The sequence below is a fragment of the Chenopodium album genome, chromosome 18, assembly GCF_948465745.1.
Source record: "Chenopodium album chromosome 18, dcCheAlbu1.1, whole genome shotgun sequence".
Classification (NCBI taxonomy): Eukaryota; Viridiplantae; Streptophyta; class Magnoliopsida; order Caryophyllales; family Amaranthaceae; genus Chenopodium; species Chenopodium album.
Window position 1 is genome coordinate 2095634 of NC_137851.1, and position 17331 is coordinate 2112964.

A 17331-nucleotide genomic window follows, 5' to 3' on the forward strand; every position below is an offset into this window, starting at 1 on the left:
TAATTTAGAATGAGTACTTCAAACATTGAAGTTTAATTAATTATAATAACTTAATTACGTACTAAAAGGTTAATAAATATATACAAAATGTAGTACTTGGAATGAAATAAATGCGAGTTGACAACATTATGTTCTGAAGTAATGAACGAAATGCATGTATCAAGAAAAACGAGCCTTACATAAATGGAGTTCTCATCATCTCATGCATGCAAATGCATGAAAGGTTAATATGAACGAAAGAAATATGAGGATATAAACACAATCTCTATTGAGTTGTAGGATAACTAGTCCTAGATTAGTCAAGAAAGACAATTAATTCTAAGAATTGGTGACTAATTTGGATATTACACCCAAAATCATCAACTTGTATTAACCCAGCAAATCTTAATTATTTGTAGTGTTTTACGGAATTCTATGTCCTAAACAATCAACATTAGATTAAATTCAAAACCAGCCATTCTTGATTCAACATTTACGAGAACACAACGTTTCAATTATTCCATTCATCAAGCTAAAGAGGATTGGAGGGATAAAAATAATTTTTTTTTTAAAAAAAAAAATCCCTTGTTTTTATGAATAATTAACCAAGGACTTATTCACTTCAGCTTAATTTCAGTTCAGTTCAACTCCTAATTTCCTTCTCTCGTAAAATATTCATTTCAGCTCTATTCAGTTCAGATTATTTCAGTTCAGCTTCAATCAGTTCAGTTCAGTTCAGTAAATGTGAATAGGCCCCAAGTCAATTATAATGTTTGACTAAGGGCCTGTTCACTTCAGCTTAATTTTAGTTCAATTTAGTTCAGCTCCAATCAGTTCAGTTCAGTTTAACTCCTAATTTCCTTCTCTCATAAAATATTTATTTTAGCTCTATTCATTTCAGTTCAGCTCCAATCAATTCAGTTCAGTTCATATCAGTTTAGTTCAGCTTCAATCAGTTTAGCTTAATTCAGTAAATGTGAACATGCCCTAATTAATGTATTCCGTAGTAATTTAGAGTACCTACAAAAATAGAAACAGTCAATTACGTACTATTTTTTTTTCTTTTTTTTTCACATGCATGCGTTAAATAAATTAATTTGCAATGGTTTATGATTATATATATATTTTTTTATATGCGGACCTTAAATAGAATGAAATATAAGAGGGTGTTTTGATCATATCCTAAATTACAAGAGATTGAGCCAATATGATGACTTTTATTATCGTGGATCGATTAAAGCAATTTAAATTATCTGCATAGTATGATAAGCTCTATTAATTTGAGGAGAGGGAAAAGTAAAACATTGATCAAATGGATGTTCCTTCAATGACTGACCAATTGACTTGTTAGGTACGAGTAGAAGGAAGACTCAAAGCTAATAGGGTTGAGTCGTTGTCAATACGCATAATGAATTGATCAATTCCATAATGTGTGTTTGAACAAGTAAAGAATTAATATCTTTGTCACTAACACCAAATTGGAAGCTCATATGTCTTAATCATCCCATCAATTCTAAGTACTATTCAATATTCAAGAAGCATTTGATAAATGCTACGTTTTAATTGGTCCTAATTATAGCTAAATAAGTTTTAAGCAAACTTCTTCTATGGAACCATGATGTGTGTATTTAAGGGGGTAAAAATGGTTCCCACTTGAAAAGGAAAGGTTTGACTTATTTATAATTGAAATTAAAGTGTCCAAGGTGTTTAATTGATTATTGTCATGTTGTGCCTTGTGCCATCTACTTAAGAATATAAATAATTTACCAAGATGTGTAATAGCATATGATGGGCTAGCTGTTGGTGGTTGTCGGAGTTTGAAAATCGATTGTGTTATGTTATTGTGTATAATACTTCATATATTATTTAGGACGAATATTCTATTATTAAATGTAAATGTTTATAATACTCGATCTATAATTACAAATATAAAATAGGGCCACATATGTATTTTTAAAAAATAAATAATTCTATACGGCTTAAATAGTTAAACAAACTCTAATAGTACAAGCAATTTTATAATTTTAACCTAATAAGACTATATTTCCCCAAAAAAAAAAAAAAAAGTATCTGTTTAAAAGAACTTTAAAAATGCGTTTGCCGGGAGTCGAACCCGGGTCTATTGCTTGGAAGGCAATTATCCTAACCGTTGGACTACAAACGCTTATTTGATAATCTTAACAAACGTTAAGAGATAATCTTATTTGCAATCACCCTGCCCTAAATTTTTTTCCCCCCTTGTTTGTGAAAATTTTGTTCAACATGTCAAAATCTGGATACTCCAAACCAAAAAATCCTGCTACGGTACTATCTCTTCTCTATCTTCATCCATTATACATGGGATTTTACATTTGATTTTCACTCCTAATTTGTAAAATTACTTTTTCACTCACATTCATACTCATAGTAGTAGCAGGTAAATCAAATTTCTCAATTGCCAATTTTCATAATTTTTTTTTTTATGTAATTTCTTATTGTATGTTACCTTGTTGCTCTAATTTTACTAATTTTATCTGTTATATGTTTAATGTTTGAACTTTTTTTAGTGTATATCAATGCTAGTTGTTTTTTTTTTTTAGCTCATAACCTAGTTCTTAATCGTGATTAATTTGATGTTTTTCTTGTTTTTAAGATTAATTCTTATTTAATTAATTTTTGATCAGTTAATATAATGATGGTAAATTGGTACTCCTTAATTTAGTGAATTTGTATTAGTAGGATATTCAAATCATTTGTTTTAATTGCAGAACAAAAATGGTTAGAAAACTTTCCAAAATCTGTAATGTTTCGAATGATAATAAAGTGATTGTCAATTTGTAATGATTTGGGAAGTTCATATAGCATGAAAGATGAAGGAAAAGAGTTTAGATAATGGTTTTTTGGACTATAGTATTGGAATTTGATTAATGTGATTGATTCATTTTATCCCATATTCAATGAAATCTCTTGTAATCATACCTCATTTTAAAAATTTCTGATTTCGCCACTGCAGCCACATACACTAAACAGTTTGAGACAAGAAGAGAAGAAATGGCGGCTTTTGCTCCAACAGGAAAGACCCCATCACCCGGCATAGAGATTTCTGAAGAATGGTCAGCTGCTGCAGACAACATAGCAAAAAGTTTTACCAGATCACTGCCTCCTGTTGTATTCATCTGCGGCGCTAAGAACAGTGGCAAAACCACTTTCTCTCGTTACCTCCTTAACACTTTCCTCCCCAGGTTAGATTCCTCTCTAATTTGTATATTGGCAAATAATGTCATGTGAATTCTCATAAGTTTCCCTTTTCCCTTTGATTATATGGCATTTTTCAGGCAGTTGAAGATTTGTCCAGTTTTTTTGTTTCATTTTGTGATTGTTCTGCTTAATTCCTGGTTTTGCTACAGAGTATTCTTTGTGTACTGTGTGAACTTGAATACTTTGTTGGTAAAGTTGGAATGCAACTAGGGTCTTACATGAACCTTCTAGCTTTTGTATGGAACAATAATATTTGGATTGTATTAGTTTATGTAATGAACCTGTGTAACTGAACATCGTTTACATAATTATGTTCTAGTTTTTAATAGTGCAATTTTGTTTCTGATTGGTTTTTGTCAATCAAATTGATAACTGGATTTGAGCTTATGTTGATATTCTTCCTGCAGAGTTTACTTCCCTTTAAGGATTTTTTTTAGAAGTTTTAGCAAAAGAGGTTTACATTTGTTTGTGTCCCCTTGAACTTGAGCATGCAGACTGATAAAAAAAAGCCATTGCTTCTCAAAATAGTCTGCAACATAAAACAAGGCATTTTTGTTGTGTTTGCTGGCAAACTTGTATTATTTGGTTTTTGCTTGGGTTTCTTGGTAGACTTTGGAGCAACCATTAGTTAGTTCTGCATTGAAAGTGTTTTTTTTTTTTTTTTCCAGATGTATTAAACTACTGTGATATTGGAAAAGTAACTTCACATAACTTATTGTATAAGTATGTCACTCAATGATATTATGATTGCTTCTGGTTGGCAGATACAGAAGTGTAGCTTATCTGGATACAGATGTTGGACAGCCAGAGTTCACTCCTCCTGGATGCCTATCCCTCACTGTTATTGATGAAGCAACTCCAGGTGCTTTTATTTTGGGATTTAATTTTTTCCCTTTTCTTATCTGTGTGTATGTGTTATATTTTTAAATATATATACGAGGTATACTCTATTTTCAACTTATAGAATATGTTTCATCAGAAGACGCTAATTATTATAATGTTTTTCCGTTTCTAATTAATTTTGTTTCCTTCATCCAGACTTAACAATCCCTTGTCTGAAGACACCTCGAAGGTAAACATCCTATTGTAATATATGCTTTTATGTCCTTTAAGAAATTGTTTATCATATTGTTGGTGAAAAAAAAAAAAAAGATGCATCAGCAAGGTCATTATTGACCATTATGCTTGGGTTTGACGTATGACATTGCCTTTTTCTATTTGGAGCTCTGTTTTCTTATGCTCTAATTTCTTGTATGCAGTAAATGTACATATTTTGTCTGTATGCTTTAATTTATTGTATGTGTTGGTTGTAATACCTGATAAGCTTGTCACAAAAACATTGAACATCCTTCCGTGTAAATGTGTTAATCTTGAGATATGATCAATGATCGCTGTTTCTTTGCATGGGTGTCTGCAGATGCTATTTCTTTGGAGATGTTTCTTCAAAAAGGGATCCTGAAACATACTTGAATTGTATATTTGCGTTGTATGATCACTATAGAAAGGACCTAAGGATTTCACGTAAGAATGGAAGCCCTGGTGCAGCTGAGCTGCCCCTTATTATTAACACGCCTGGTTGGGTGAAAGGTAGGCTGTGAAACTATCACTTTTTTTTTTTCTTCAACATTGTACTTTTCTTCTTCTTTGGGCATACTATTAATGTGTTACTCACATTCTTATTGCACAACAGGTCTTGGTTTTGATATACTGGTTGATATATTGAAACACATTGCTGCTACACATGTGGTTAAGATAAATATATCTTCTGAACGTAAGAATCTACCCAGTGGCGCATTCTGGCTTGATGAACTTGATGAATGTTCCGTAAACTTGGTGGAGATCACTTCTGCTCGCAAGGATTCCTACAACCAGTCGTAAGTTCTTGAAATATATATTTATGTGAACTGGTGGAATGCTAGGTTTATATATCTGCAAATCTGCAACTATTCAAATCTGTTTTTATCATGAATGTTCTATTACTTCGCTCCAAATTCTGTTGTGAGTTTTGGGCTATTTTTCACAAAACCCAGTTGTAGCGCTTATATGTTAGAACCTGATGACCAATAATGTTTGGCTTGAAAGAAAAAATTGATGTTAGTAGATTGTTAACTATACCTGATGTAGGCACAATACTAATTTGACACCTGGATTGGTTTAGGTTTTGCATGTTCTATTAATGTCCAAACAATATCCATATCAACCTTATCTTTTTTCTTGAACACTTATATCTGGTCCCTTGGTTCATTCTAACCAAATTTGACAATAGAATGTTTGACTAATGGGGTAGATTTGCCTAGGGGTGTTTATTTAATTGAATCGATCTGAAGCTGTAGCCAACTGACATAACAATGTATGAGTGCAGGAAATTATTCTTTCATCGTCCACCTCCTCCCCTCTGAACAGCATTTATCTCTTTCACTCCCATCTGTAGTTTGGACATGAGGGTGCAATGTTCCTTGTTTTATTGTTGATTACTGTTTCTACTCTTGCTTAGATTTCTTGTCAATAGAAAAATCCGTATTTGAAACCTTTTGTTTTCTTTTTCTGAAGAAGAGAATCAATTTTATTTTTTTTCCTCATGTGTTGGTTTTACCGTCTCCCAGGGTGTTGGTGCAGAAGGAAGCACGTCTTATTAGAGAGCTACGACTGATGGCTTACTTTAGGCAGTGCTTTCCAAGTAGTATGAGTATCACCACAATCAAAGAACTTGCTCTTGCATTAGCCTCTCTTACTCCTTACCAAGTCCCTATATCAAGTATCAAAATCAGGCATCTTCATTGTGAGGTTTGTTGTTTTAATTGCTCCTTACCAAGTTCCTATACTTATATGTTTTTGAACTATCACTACTCCTATAATTACTTGTTTTTCTATTTGATGTCATTATATGTAGACCATTGTTATTTATGTTCCAATGATCAAGGTCATTTTTATGTAATATTTGTGCTAGGTACCAAATTCTGAAGTCTTCTACAGTTTGAATGCAACAATAGTAGGATTGGCTGTTAGCTGTGAAGACTCTCAATCTTTGCCTGTCTGTGCTGGCCTTGGTATGTCCTATATATGATATATCTATAAGACACAATCAGTATTAAAAGTTAAATGCTGGGTTGTATTTTGTTTTCTATGCCACAGATGACAGATCACACTTCTAATTTTGAAAGAAATAATATTGTGGTTAATTTGCTATTTGCAAAGCACACTATTTGTTGGCGTATGGGCATAGTTGTCTGATTGTATTAATGTTATTCTGTGGTCCAGGTATCGTGAGAGGCATTGATTCATTGAAGAATGTGATCTATTTGATCACACCTGTTCCGCAGAATATCTTAGCTGGTGTAGATCTTCTCTTACAAGGATATATTCAGATACCTATTGGCTTGCTGCAGGTATGATAATAATTTTTCTTTTGATTTTTTTTCCCCATAGCTCGTTAGGGTCTGTAATTTCCTTTTGCCCTTCATATGTCGTTAATGCAATACTGAAAAATCTTATTGAACTATTGGTTGGCGGATTATTCAAGGCAGGATGACTGATTACTTGCTTTAACTAGCCTTCATTTTTTTTTTTTTTTTTCTTTTAATTATCTCAAAATCTCAATCGTGTCTTAAGTTTAATCTTTCATAAAACTCTTTGCTAGCGGTATCATCTACTGTAATATTGGAAAACTTAACTTGCTAAATGTTAGACAGCTTGTTATTTTGCTATGGCTCAAAATTTAAATGTGGCTTTATTAATTTTTGAAAAGGGGCAGGCAAATTTATGAACTCCTGATGTGATTACTGGATGCATAATATTTTATCAGTTCCATTGTTTCTTACATTCAGTAAACTCTTATAAACCTTAACATCTTGACTTTGCTAATGCTTTACGATCTTTCTCTTCAGGTACAAGGTTGCATGTCACCTTACATGTCTGCGAATGTCATCCCCACAAAGGCACAAACTAGCTGATATACTTTGTCCAATTGATGAAGAACATCAGAGTAGTGGAGTAGAAATCTACTTATGATATAATTTTAGGTTTAAGTTAATTAGTTAGTGCTAACTAGCGTTGAGAACATAAGGTGACCGCCGGATGAGGAAATTAGCTATATAACTTAGTTACCAAATACTAACAGAACATTGTGTGAAGGCAGGAAGAGGGAGCATCAATCCATGAATTTAGCTGTAATTTATATGGGCACATTTTGTTTTTACAGTGGTCGTTTGATGGACAATATTATGGCATAATCGACACTGTTTCTGATCCTCAGTATGTTGAAACTGTGCGAAAATTAATCTGATAATGAATACAGAGGATGCCAAGAGCCCAAGATGGATAAAAGGGGAAGGAATTATATGCAAGGACCAAGGTGAAGAATGGATAGACAACACCTTTAATAGGTAGAACCATGGAAGAGAATAATTTCTTTCAAGATTTAACAAGTCTCATTAGTTCTACCTATTAAAATGCCTTATTGTGCTATCAGTCCACGTTTTTAAGCACTTGAGACCTTGAGAATTCGTTTCTGGACTAACATCATGGTACATTACTTATTTACTACAATGGTACTGATGTTGATGTCATATGACTTGAACCCTAATTTATGCATGCTGAAACAAGCAGCTTGGTAACTTGAAGCAGACGAGACAGGGAATACAAAACCAAAGTAGAAATTTCTCACTTGTACTAGTGACAGTACCTTGATTGATGGGAAGAGAAATACTCTATTATAGGAAGAACCATAAGCACCAATATCACTGTTTCAAAGCTAAATTATCTACGCATTCATCCATCTGGAGGAGTTGATCCGTTGAAGTGCCAATTAAAAGGCATACTAGTATAGGAGTACTTTGGAGTAACAAATCAATGGAAAGCAAGATCAAAGCGTGTAAATGCCAGGCAGTATATATTGAAGAATGTTTGAAGAGAGAGAATAAAAATAGGCAACAAAAGTTGTTGAATTTAAAAAATGCGTTTGCCGGGAGTCGAACCCGGGTCTATTGCTTGGAAGGCAATTATCCTAACCGTTGGACTACAAACGCTTTCTTGTAAAACATTTATATTCTTAATTGATACTTACTATTTGCACATCTAACTCAACATTTGGGTATTAATTATGTTAAGAGAGGTTTATGATTAAGTACTATGTTTAGATATTTAAATTACATTAGCTATTAAGTGAATTAAGGTATAATGTTACGTTAGGGAACAAGTATGTGCATATAGGACAATTAGAATGTTACAAGTGTTGATAACATACTACGGAGTATTATTTTTGTAAAAAAATGGACAACCCCAAACAATGAAACTTGAGAAGTGGTACGTTTATAGCTATAGGAGGAGGGTATAAATATTTAGAGTTTATATATAATTGAAATATTTGGGTATGAAGAATATCTTTGGCAGACTTTATAGCTACACGAAAAGGGTATAAATATTTAGTTTATGTATGTACTTGAAACATTTGGGTATGAAAAATATCTTAGGCAATGAATGGAATATGATGATACTATCCTCCACGAGAAAAAATGACTTGTTTTAATTCCTCAAAATTATAAGACAAAAAATCAAACATAGTTTAAAATTTTAATAAAGATTCAAACATCAACAAGCCCGTCTAGCTCAGTTGGTAGAGCGCAAGGCTCTTAACCTTGTGGTCGTGGGTTCGAGCCCCACGGTGGGCGTTTTATTTTTTAATTGCTTATAATATTAGAATATATAACACATTTTGTATGACACTAATCAACAAGCGTCAGTATGTCCGAGTGGTTAAGGAGACAGACTCGAAATCTGTTGGGCTTTGCCTGCGCAGGTTCGAATCCTGCTGCTGACGTTTTTTCCTTTTCCTCTTTTTTTCTAAATCATTTTTATTTTCCCTGAAATAGTTAACAAAATAAATCGGTGGTCACCTTGAAATTGTTGCCATGGAAAATTGAGCTACCTGGATCAGATTTAGATACTCCTAGGAAACAATAAACAAGCATTACACAGAAATATAAGATCATTAATTTTAGCAAAATCTAATTAATAGTTGCTCTATAATTGTGCCATTTATGTATTGTTATTTTTCTCCATTTGGTAATTTTGTTCAACTAGTACATTAACATAATAGTAAAATATTGTTAACATAGAAAGACAATGTATTCAAGCTTACAATCACATACTGACTGCACTCAAGCTGAAATATAACTCATTTAACTTCAAATATAGTGTCGGTTTTCATTTTTCATGGTTACTTTTGTGTAAATTACACAATGAAATAAATATAATAAGTAGTATTATTTGATCAAATGATTATGCTATTTGTATATATTATTGAGAACTTTTTATCAAAACTTTTAAACTTTTAGTTTGAACTTTGAAGTGATTGATTTAAAATGAAAAAATAAATATATAAAGTTAACTTACTCTCTCCATCTTAGATTCGTAACCAATGGAATCATTACTCTACATGTATCATAGTTGTTATTAAGCAAATCAAGTGATACCTCACCCCAAGACTACACTTTTGCCAAAGCTAAAGATGCTCAATTTGAAAATAATTAAACATGGAGTACAAACAATCTCACCACAAACAACATTTTTACATTAACATAATAAGAAGTAAATGAATATACTCCCTCCATTTTTTTTTTAAATGCATCACTTTGACAATTGCACTATTCATATTCCATGTTTGACTTAATTTTTTCACCTCTAAAAAATAAATAGATGTTATTATATAACATATCATTACATTTGTCATAATGTCTAATTTTATAATATAATTTTGTTACAATTTTTACTAATACACAATTAAAGATATTAATGGTCAAAGTAGCGTCTCGACAAATATGCCGATCAAACTGATGCATATATAAAAAAAAAAAAAAAACAGAGGAAATACTTTGTAAATAGAACTAATTAAACTCACAAATAGCACAAATAGTAAACCCGAGATTGCTCGTAGTATCTCTTAATACAAGTAAATCTCAAAAATCATACATTTTGTTTTGTTTTTGGCATTAGTGAAAACAAGACACAACTAAACCCGCTACTTTAATTTTAGCCTATGACTATTTTACAAGCTACAAACTCTATTAGACCATCATCACAACTAGCATAATTGACATAATAAGGATTACAAACGTTAGGAAAACTCTATAATGAGGATAAAACTTTTTCTTCCTTAGACGTTTGGAGCATTCTAGCAAGTAAAGGGTTGAATCTTTTCTCTTATCTCCACTACGATACTTGTAAACAAAGTTAGGGTGAGTATTTTGTATACTGTAATGAAGACTTCACTTGTCTTTATTTTTAATGAAATGCAATTATTTTTACTGAATTGTAATTATTTTTGTTGAACTAAAATAATTTTTTTAGTGATTTTTATTATATTTTTTCATTGAGATTCTTAATTACTATTGATCTAAAATTATTTTTATTGAACTAAAATTAATTTTATTGTACAAAACTTAATTTTACTGAACTTAAATTTTTTTTTTTTACTGAATACTCGTATTATTTTCTTAAGATGGAGCGAATAGAACCTAAAACCATGTGTACGATATAGTAGCTCATTCGGATCATTTAGGGCCTGTTCTCTTCAGCTTAATTTCAGTTTAGTTCAGTTCAGCTCCAATCAATTCATTTCAGTTCTTAATTTAGTTCCTAATTTTCTTCTCTCATAAAATATTAATTTTAATTCAATTTAGTTCAGCTCCAATTAGTTTAGTTTAGTTCATCTCAATTCAATAAATTAGAACAGACCCTTAATTTGTTAAAGAAGAAGGGGTCAACAACTTGATGATATTGCCGAACAAAAGAGTAAAATAAATAAAAAGGGAACACATGACATACTTTCGCCATAAATCTTAAATCTTTCCTTTCCAGCCATTTTTCCTCATAAATGGACGATCAAAATTTCATAAATTTAATCCCTCTTTTCGCTTTCTCTCTCCTCTGATCTTCTTCTGACACACACCTCCACGCACTCCGTAACTAATTTATTTTCCCACCAACAAACTCTCCTTCTTCCTTCTTCCTCTGTTTTTCTTCAACAATGGCGATTTCATCTTCATCTTCAACCTTCCTCCATGAAAAGAAATACCCCTTCATCTTCATCCTCTCTCTCCTCTTCCTCTCCTTCACCTTCCTCCTCATCTCCAACTCCCAATCCTCCTCCTTCTCTCTCCCCTCCTTCAACTTCTCTCGCCGCGGCATGCCTCTCCAACCTCTAACAATCTCTCCAGAACCTTCCGCCGTTGTCGCCGCTCCAATCGATTCGCCGGAGTCTCCGGCGAAGGTTACCGTCTCCGGCGAGATTCATTTCGACGGAGATCTGTTGAATTTGAAATGGGAGGTGTGTAAGGGTGGATTGTCGGCGGTTGATTATATACCTTGCCTTGATAATTGGAAAGCGATTAAGGCTTTGAAATCGAGGAAGCATATGGAACATCGAGAGCGGCATTGCCCTAAGCCGAATTCTCGGTGTTTGGTGCCGTTGCCGCGAGGTTATAAGATTCCTATCCCCTGGCCTAAAAGTAGGGACATGGTGAGCTTGTTTGTTGCTTATTGGTAAGGTTTTAGTTTTTTCTTTTTACTACTATGATTGATTTCTTGTAGGAGTACGAGTCGTGTCTTGGATGTCATCTAGCTTAGTTGGTAGCTCGTTTCGGGATTGTTTGGTGTTGGTATGTTGGATTTACCTCGAATGTTGCTGTAGATCATAGGTTAAAAAAGAAACGAGTTTGTGTAAAAACTCGTTACATTTGTGGATGTCATTTAGCTTTGTTGGTAGCTCGGGATGATAGAGTTGAAATCTAAGATTAATATCGAATTCTGTTTACATCGTTGCGCTTTTGCAGTAGATCAAAGGTTGAACAATTAAAATAAAAGACCTTTCTAAAGAATCATTAGAAAATTCATAAGACTAATTTTATATTAGATCATAGGTTAAAAAAATTGGAATGGGTAAATGTAAATTATTGAGAATGTTTAAAGGACCACAGAAGAGGAAAGTTTGGTGTATGACACAGTGAAATTATAATAATGTTTGCATTAGATTTGCTAAGTTCTGGACAAGGGGATTATATTATTAAAATTTTAGTATGATGCTTTTGATAATTGTTGATCAGTATAGTATACGTGTGTTTTAAATAAAGTATGATTATAGACTAATAAAATTAGGAGTAGGTTAGTTAAGGTATAAACTATAAACCATATAGTAGCTTGTCAAATGAAATGTGGCATGTGGGCTGTGTATGAGTTGTTATAATGTAAAGTAGTGTATTGGAATACAAGAAAAGAAACTTGGAGTTATTTGGACGTACAAGAGTTGTTCTTAAGTAGGATATGATTGCACATGGGTGGATGTTTTGTGTGATTATGTCATGGAATGATGATCATTGTTAATTGTACTTAATTCTTGTGTGGTTTACATGTGAGTATGACCCTTCGTTTTACCTCAAGTGTCTATGTCGGATCCTTTACTCTCTAAGTCGGATCCTTTACTCTCCAACATAGATTGGGTATAAATGTACTTTTAAGTGTCTTGTTGCGAATTGCTTCATTATGGATCAAAACATGGAACTTAGCTAAGTCAGACTTTCGTACATGAATCTGTGTCAAACACTAATACGAGTATCTGATTTGAGTAGCATTGTGTATGATTATATTATTGGCTACCTTAAATTGTACTCTTTTTTTTTTCTACCAAAGTGTTACCGGCCATGATAAATAGGGCGTGTTCGGCGCTAGCTTTTGAGTAGCTTTTAGGTAGCTTTTAGTGGTTTGACTTGGTCAAACCACTACTTAACAAAAAATGTGAGTGTTTGGTAAGGTAGTGATTAGGGTAGCTTTTAGTGGTGGAGGTAGCTTTTGTGAAAAGTTAGAAAAATTAGCTTTTGAAATTAGAGGTAGCTTTTGAGGTAGCTGTTGAAAATTTAATCTATAGTTTTAAAAATAAAATATTGATTTTTATATGTAACAGCTAGTCAACCGCTACTTTACCGAACACTCATATCTAAATTATTTATCTTCACAGCTAACAGCTTGTTGACAGCTAACACCTACCTACACAGCTAACAACTGTCTCCACAGCTACAGCTACCTTCACAGCTATATTTTGCCGAACACGCCCATAGTAGAAGAAATTGTAGTTTTACATGAGTTGTCTCAGTATTTTGGTGCTGGGGTGTATTCTTCCATGAACTAGAAAGTCAGCGTGATGATTGTGCTACCAGTTTTTCTCCGCAACACTACTTTTACTTACATTCTAGGATTGTCACATATCTGATATGTTAGTCTAATGTTTGCTCAACGACTTTGTTTATGACACAGATTTGGTATGATAATGTCCCTCACCCAAAGCTAGTAGACTACAAGAAGGACCAGCATTGGGTTGTCAAGTCAGGTGATCATTTTATTTTTCCTGGAGGTGGAACTCAATTTAAGGAAGGTGTTGCAAACTATATCCAGTTTATTGAAAAGGTATATTTCTCGATTTAGTTTTGTTATTTAAAAAATATCACAGAAATTTATGATGCTAGATTGCTAGTACTACTTTGGTTGAAGATAAAATTTTTATACTACATAACTGCATCTGATGTCTGATATACTTTAGGGTAGAACATATCCACCTTCCTGGCCGAAAAAAAATTATATTTAATGGAATACTACAATATTATATTCTGACTTTAAAGGTCTTCCCCTGACTAAAGTGATAACTTATAAGTTGCCTCTAGATTGAAATGTCATTTTGTCACCCTGGTCTTATGATAAGTTTGTTATTACAAATTTATGAGTATATGACAGTTACGAAAATTACAAGACTTGTCTTTATTTGTACAAGATTTCAGAGTTTAATTAGAACCTGTGTCAACTTGTAGCAGAATTTACCAACTTTACTCATTTTGCTTGTAAATAGTCTTCGTTGCTCTATATGCCTTTATGTTGACTCTTCTTTTACTCTTTATTAGGCTACACCCCTTGTCAAATGGGGTCAAAACATCAGGGTTGTTCTAGATGTTGGTTGCGGAGTTGCCAGCTTTGGAGGACATTTGTTGGATAGAGATGTTCTTACCATGTCATTGGCCCCTAAAGATGAACACGAAGCTCAAATACAGTTTGCTCTAGAACGTGGAATTCCTGCATTTCTTTCAGTTATTGGAACTCAACAACTAACATTTCCAGATAATGCCTATGATCTCATTCATTGTGCTAGGTGCAGGGTTCATTGGGATGCAGATGGTACGTCCTGAGAGCCACCTTATACTTTTGTTTGATTTCTCATGTGTCTCATTCTATAGTTTTCTGCAACATGATAATAACTAAGGTGATTCTAAACTGGAAAAATAAGGGGTTGTATCACAGCATAATTTGTGCAGTATTTAATTACTTAGTATGACTGTAAGAAAAATTTGTGTTTGTTAAACTGCAGCTTAGCCACTCAATTTCGCCATGCTCTTGATTTATAGTTTTATGTCTGCTAATGTATTACACAATACACAAGCAGAGTCTTAAGTTCATTTATCTGGATCTTGGGGATGAAAGTCATATGTTGTCAAATATGTTGGGAGGGAAATTTAATTTGGATTAGGCTTTAGTAGTGGATTACTGGGAGGCAATTCAAGTTCATTGATTTGAGAAGACCAAAGCGCTGCCACAATTATCAACTATAGCCGCTTTACTTAATTCATTGTTCAGTTATATCTACTATTCTTAATCCTCTTTTACTTAGCTTGCATCATTCATAAATTCAAACTTGTAGATTTGTATATACTATACACCAATGGTAAAAATGTTTTTCTGTATAACTTTCCTTTTATCAGTCTTATGATATCTCCTTTCTAAGTCTCTTGTTCTTCTGTCTTCTGTGAAAGATTATGCATTAGAGTTCTTTAGGATTGTGTTTCTCTTGAGCATAGGTTGAGTTTGGACAAAACTGACAGATTTGGAAAGTAGAGTATCTGGTTAGAGCAAGTGGAATGAAAATGCCAGTTGATAATTTCTTCTGCATTACATTACTGTAGCTTTTGTTTGTCCAACTTGAGTTTTGTTTATTGGTCAACATGTCTGTTTGATACGCTTGTCAGCTTTTGGGTGAAGTAATTTACTTTGCTATGTTTAGCTGCCCAATCAGTAAGGACTTTGTATTTGATCTGCCTTATGCTCTTGTTCATATTTTGTCTTGTAGGTGGCAAACCTTTATTGGAGCTTAACAGGATTCTCAGGCCCGGGGGGCTCTTCATTTGGTCTGCTACACCAGTCTATCGCAACGATGAAAAGGACGTGACCGTATGGAACTGTATGTCCATTTCATAACAGGGAATTTGATGTCAAGAAGTGTTGAATATGTCTGTGATCTCTGTTGTATGTTTTTTTTTTTTTTTTTTTTTTTTTTTTTTTTTTTTTTTTTTTTTGCAGCCATGGTTGCTTTAACGAAATCGATGTGCTGGAAGGTAGTGGCTAAGACCATGGCTTCAACAGGTATTGGGCTTGTGGTGTATCAGAAACCTGTCTCTCCATCCTGTTACAAGGAACGTGAAAAGAATGAACCGCCAATGTGTGGAGTGGGGAGAAATATATCATGGTACTCACCTCTTCAAAAATGTCTTCCCCAGCTTCCGCTTGAAGCTTCCAGTTGGCCTCCTCTTTGGCCCAAAAGGCTTACTGCCAAACCATATAGCCTCCCTTCAGCACCACTTGTGGAACAAGCATTTCATAATGACACCCGTGACTGGCATGCTCTCGTGACAGATGTTTACATAGGTGGCCTTGGAATAAACTGGTCAAGTGTGCGTAATGTAATGGACATGACTGCTGGTCACGGAGGGTTAGTTTTTTTACCGAGTGACCTTACCTTTGCTAGTTTGTTCTCTGTACTTATTGGTTGCCCTTGTTTATCAAATTTTATAGCAGAATTGCTTTATTCTGATCAGTTATTCGTCAGTTTTTGCATACTACTGTTTGTTGAGCACTTGATTCTTATAGCTTAAAGAGAGGAATTATTTAAATGCTATATCTTCAAATTTTGCTCTTCGTTCATTACCATACCTGATCAATATTGCAACTTAGACTGGCACAATTAAAATTGATTTGTGTTTTAAAATTTTGACATATCAAACTTTTACAGATTTGCTGCAGCGCTTATTGATATGCCACTGTGGGTGATGAATGTTGTTCCAGTCCATGAGCCAGATACACTTCCCATAATTTTTGACCGAGGGTTAATTGGAGTATATCATGATTGGTGTGAATCTTTCAACACTTATCCAAGGACTTATGATCTCCTGCACTCTACTTTCCTCTTCAGCAATCTCCCAAATGGGTAAAACTGCGAATATTTACCTTTATAGAGTTCATTTTTCTATAAATGTCTGTTCTTTCAGAGTGAAGTTCTTCACTGATATCAAGTGAGTCAGTTCAACCATTTTGTTTTCATCTACTTGATGATCTGAAGTTTTGTGCCATTCAGGTGTGACATCATAGATTTGGCTGCAGAGATTGATCGCATTGTAAGACCAAGTGGGTGGGTATTGATTCAAGAAACCAAAGAACAGATCAACAGCATAGGAGCAATTTTTCGTTCTCTTCAGTGGTCCGTGAATCTCTACAATGACCGATATCTTGTTGGCCAGAAAAGTTTCTGGCGTCCGCATGGTGGTCGGGTGCAAAGATGAACCAAGGCACCAAGCAAAGAAATGAACAAGTACGACATTCTATTGTATTTTCAATGCAATTTTACCATTCTTTTGATACCACATATCACGTATGGATGGATAGTGTGTATAGGGATTTCCTGGAATGTTCTGATTACATGCCTTATAGAGGCATGCTTGGAATGAGGGAAATTATTTAAGGGATGATATAGATAGATAATGACGTGTTAAATAAGCGAGAATGGTGGTGGACTTGAAGGAAGAGGAGGTGGTCTATTACCCTAACAACCACCCCCACCTCCACCCACTTTACAACTTCTTATTTAACTCTATCCCCTTAAATAATTTACTCCATCCCAAGCGAGCCACTGAAGACGAAATGAAGGAAAAATTATGTTAGGAATGGTCTCTGCATAATGTTTACGCTCTTGTTTCCCTGGTTGATTCTGCTCTTCCTGTGCTGTTATTAGCTGGTAGTGCTAAATTAGAACAA

The 17331-nt window shown here is 33.8% G+C and overlaps 2 protein-coding genes and 4 non-coding genes across 7 annotated transcripts; 4 read left to right on the forward strand and 2 right to left on the reverse strand.

Moving 5' to 3' along the window:
• Window positions 1-2071: 2071 nt before the first annotated feature.
• TRNAG-UCC (transfer RNA glycine (anticodon UCC)) lies at window positions 2072-2143 on the reverse strand. The gene has a single exon. It is a non-coding gene; the product is annotated as a tRNA-Gly (tRNA).
• Window positions 2144-2243: 100 nt separating this feature from the next.
• Window positions 2244-7463, forward strand: LOC145592644 (polynucleotide 5'-hydroxyl-kinase NOL9-like). 2 transcript variants are annotated; one of them, XM_081649151.1, is made up of 10 exons: window positions 2244-2395; window positions 2972-3200; window positions 3981-4078; window positions 4255-4288; window positions 4634-4803; window positions 4907-5090; window positions 5820-6000; window positions 6164-6263; window positions 6475-6602; window positions 7101-7463. In XM_081649151.1, the coding sequence occupies exons 2-10, from the start codon at window positions 3010-3012 to the stop codon at window positions 7164-7166; spliced, it is 1152 nt and encodes a 383-aa protein (XP_081505277.1). In that variant the 5' UTR covers window positions 2244-2395; window positions 2972-3009; the 3' UTR covers window positions 7167-7463. The 2 variants fall into 2 exon arrangements, with proteins under 2 accessions (XP_081505277.1, XP_081505278.1); XM_081649152.1 differs by having other exon boundaries at window positions 2257-2283.
• A 705-nt stretch (window positions 7464-8168) lies between these two features.
• Window positions 8169-8240, reverse strand: TRNAG-UCC (transfer RNA glycine (anticodon UCC)). Its single transcript has one exon. It is a non-coding gene; the product is annotated as a tRNA-Gly (tRNA).
• A 569-nt stretch (window positions 8241-8809) lies between these two features.
• Window positions 8810-8882, forward strand: TRNAK-CUU (transfer RNA lysine (anticodon CUU)). The gene has a single exon. It is a non-coding gene; the product is annotated as a tRNA-Lys (tRNA).
• A 67-nt stretch (window positions 8883-8949) lies between these two features.
• TRNAS-CGA (transfer RNA serine (anticodon CGA)) lies at window positions 8950-9031 on the forward strand. The gene has a single exon. It is a non-coding gene; the product is annotated as a tRNA-Ser (tRNA).
• A 2049-nt stretch (window positions 9032-11080) lies between these two features.
• LOC145592645 (putative methyltransferase PMT23) lies at window positions 11081-17246 on the forward strand. The gene is made up of 7 exons (XM_081649153.1): window positions 11081-11731; window positions 13519-13668; window positions 14157-14427; window positions 15374-15484; window positions 15604-16012; window positions 16313-16507; window positions 16655-17246. Exons 1-7 carry the CDS (start codon window positions 11240-11242, stop codon window positions 16857-16859), a joined length of 1833 nt encoding a protein of 610 aa, XP_081505279.1. The 5' UTR covers window positions 11081-11239; the 3' UTR covers window positions 16860-17246.
• Window positions 17247-17331: the final 85 nt, after the last annotated feature.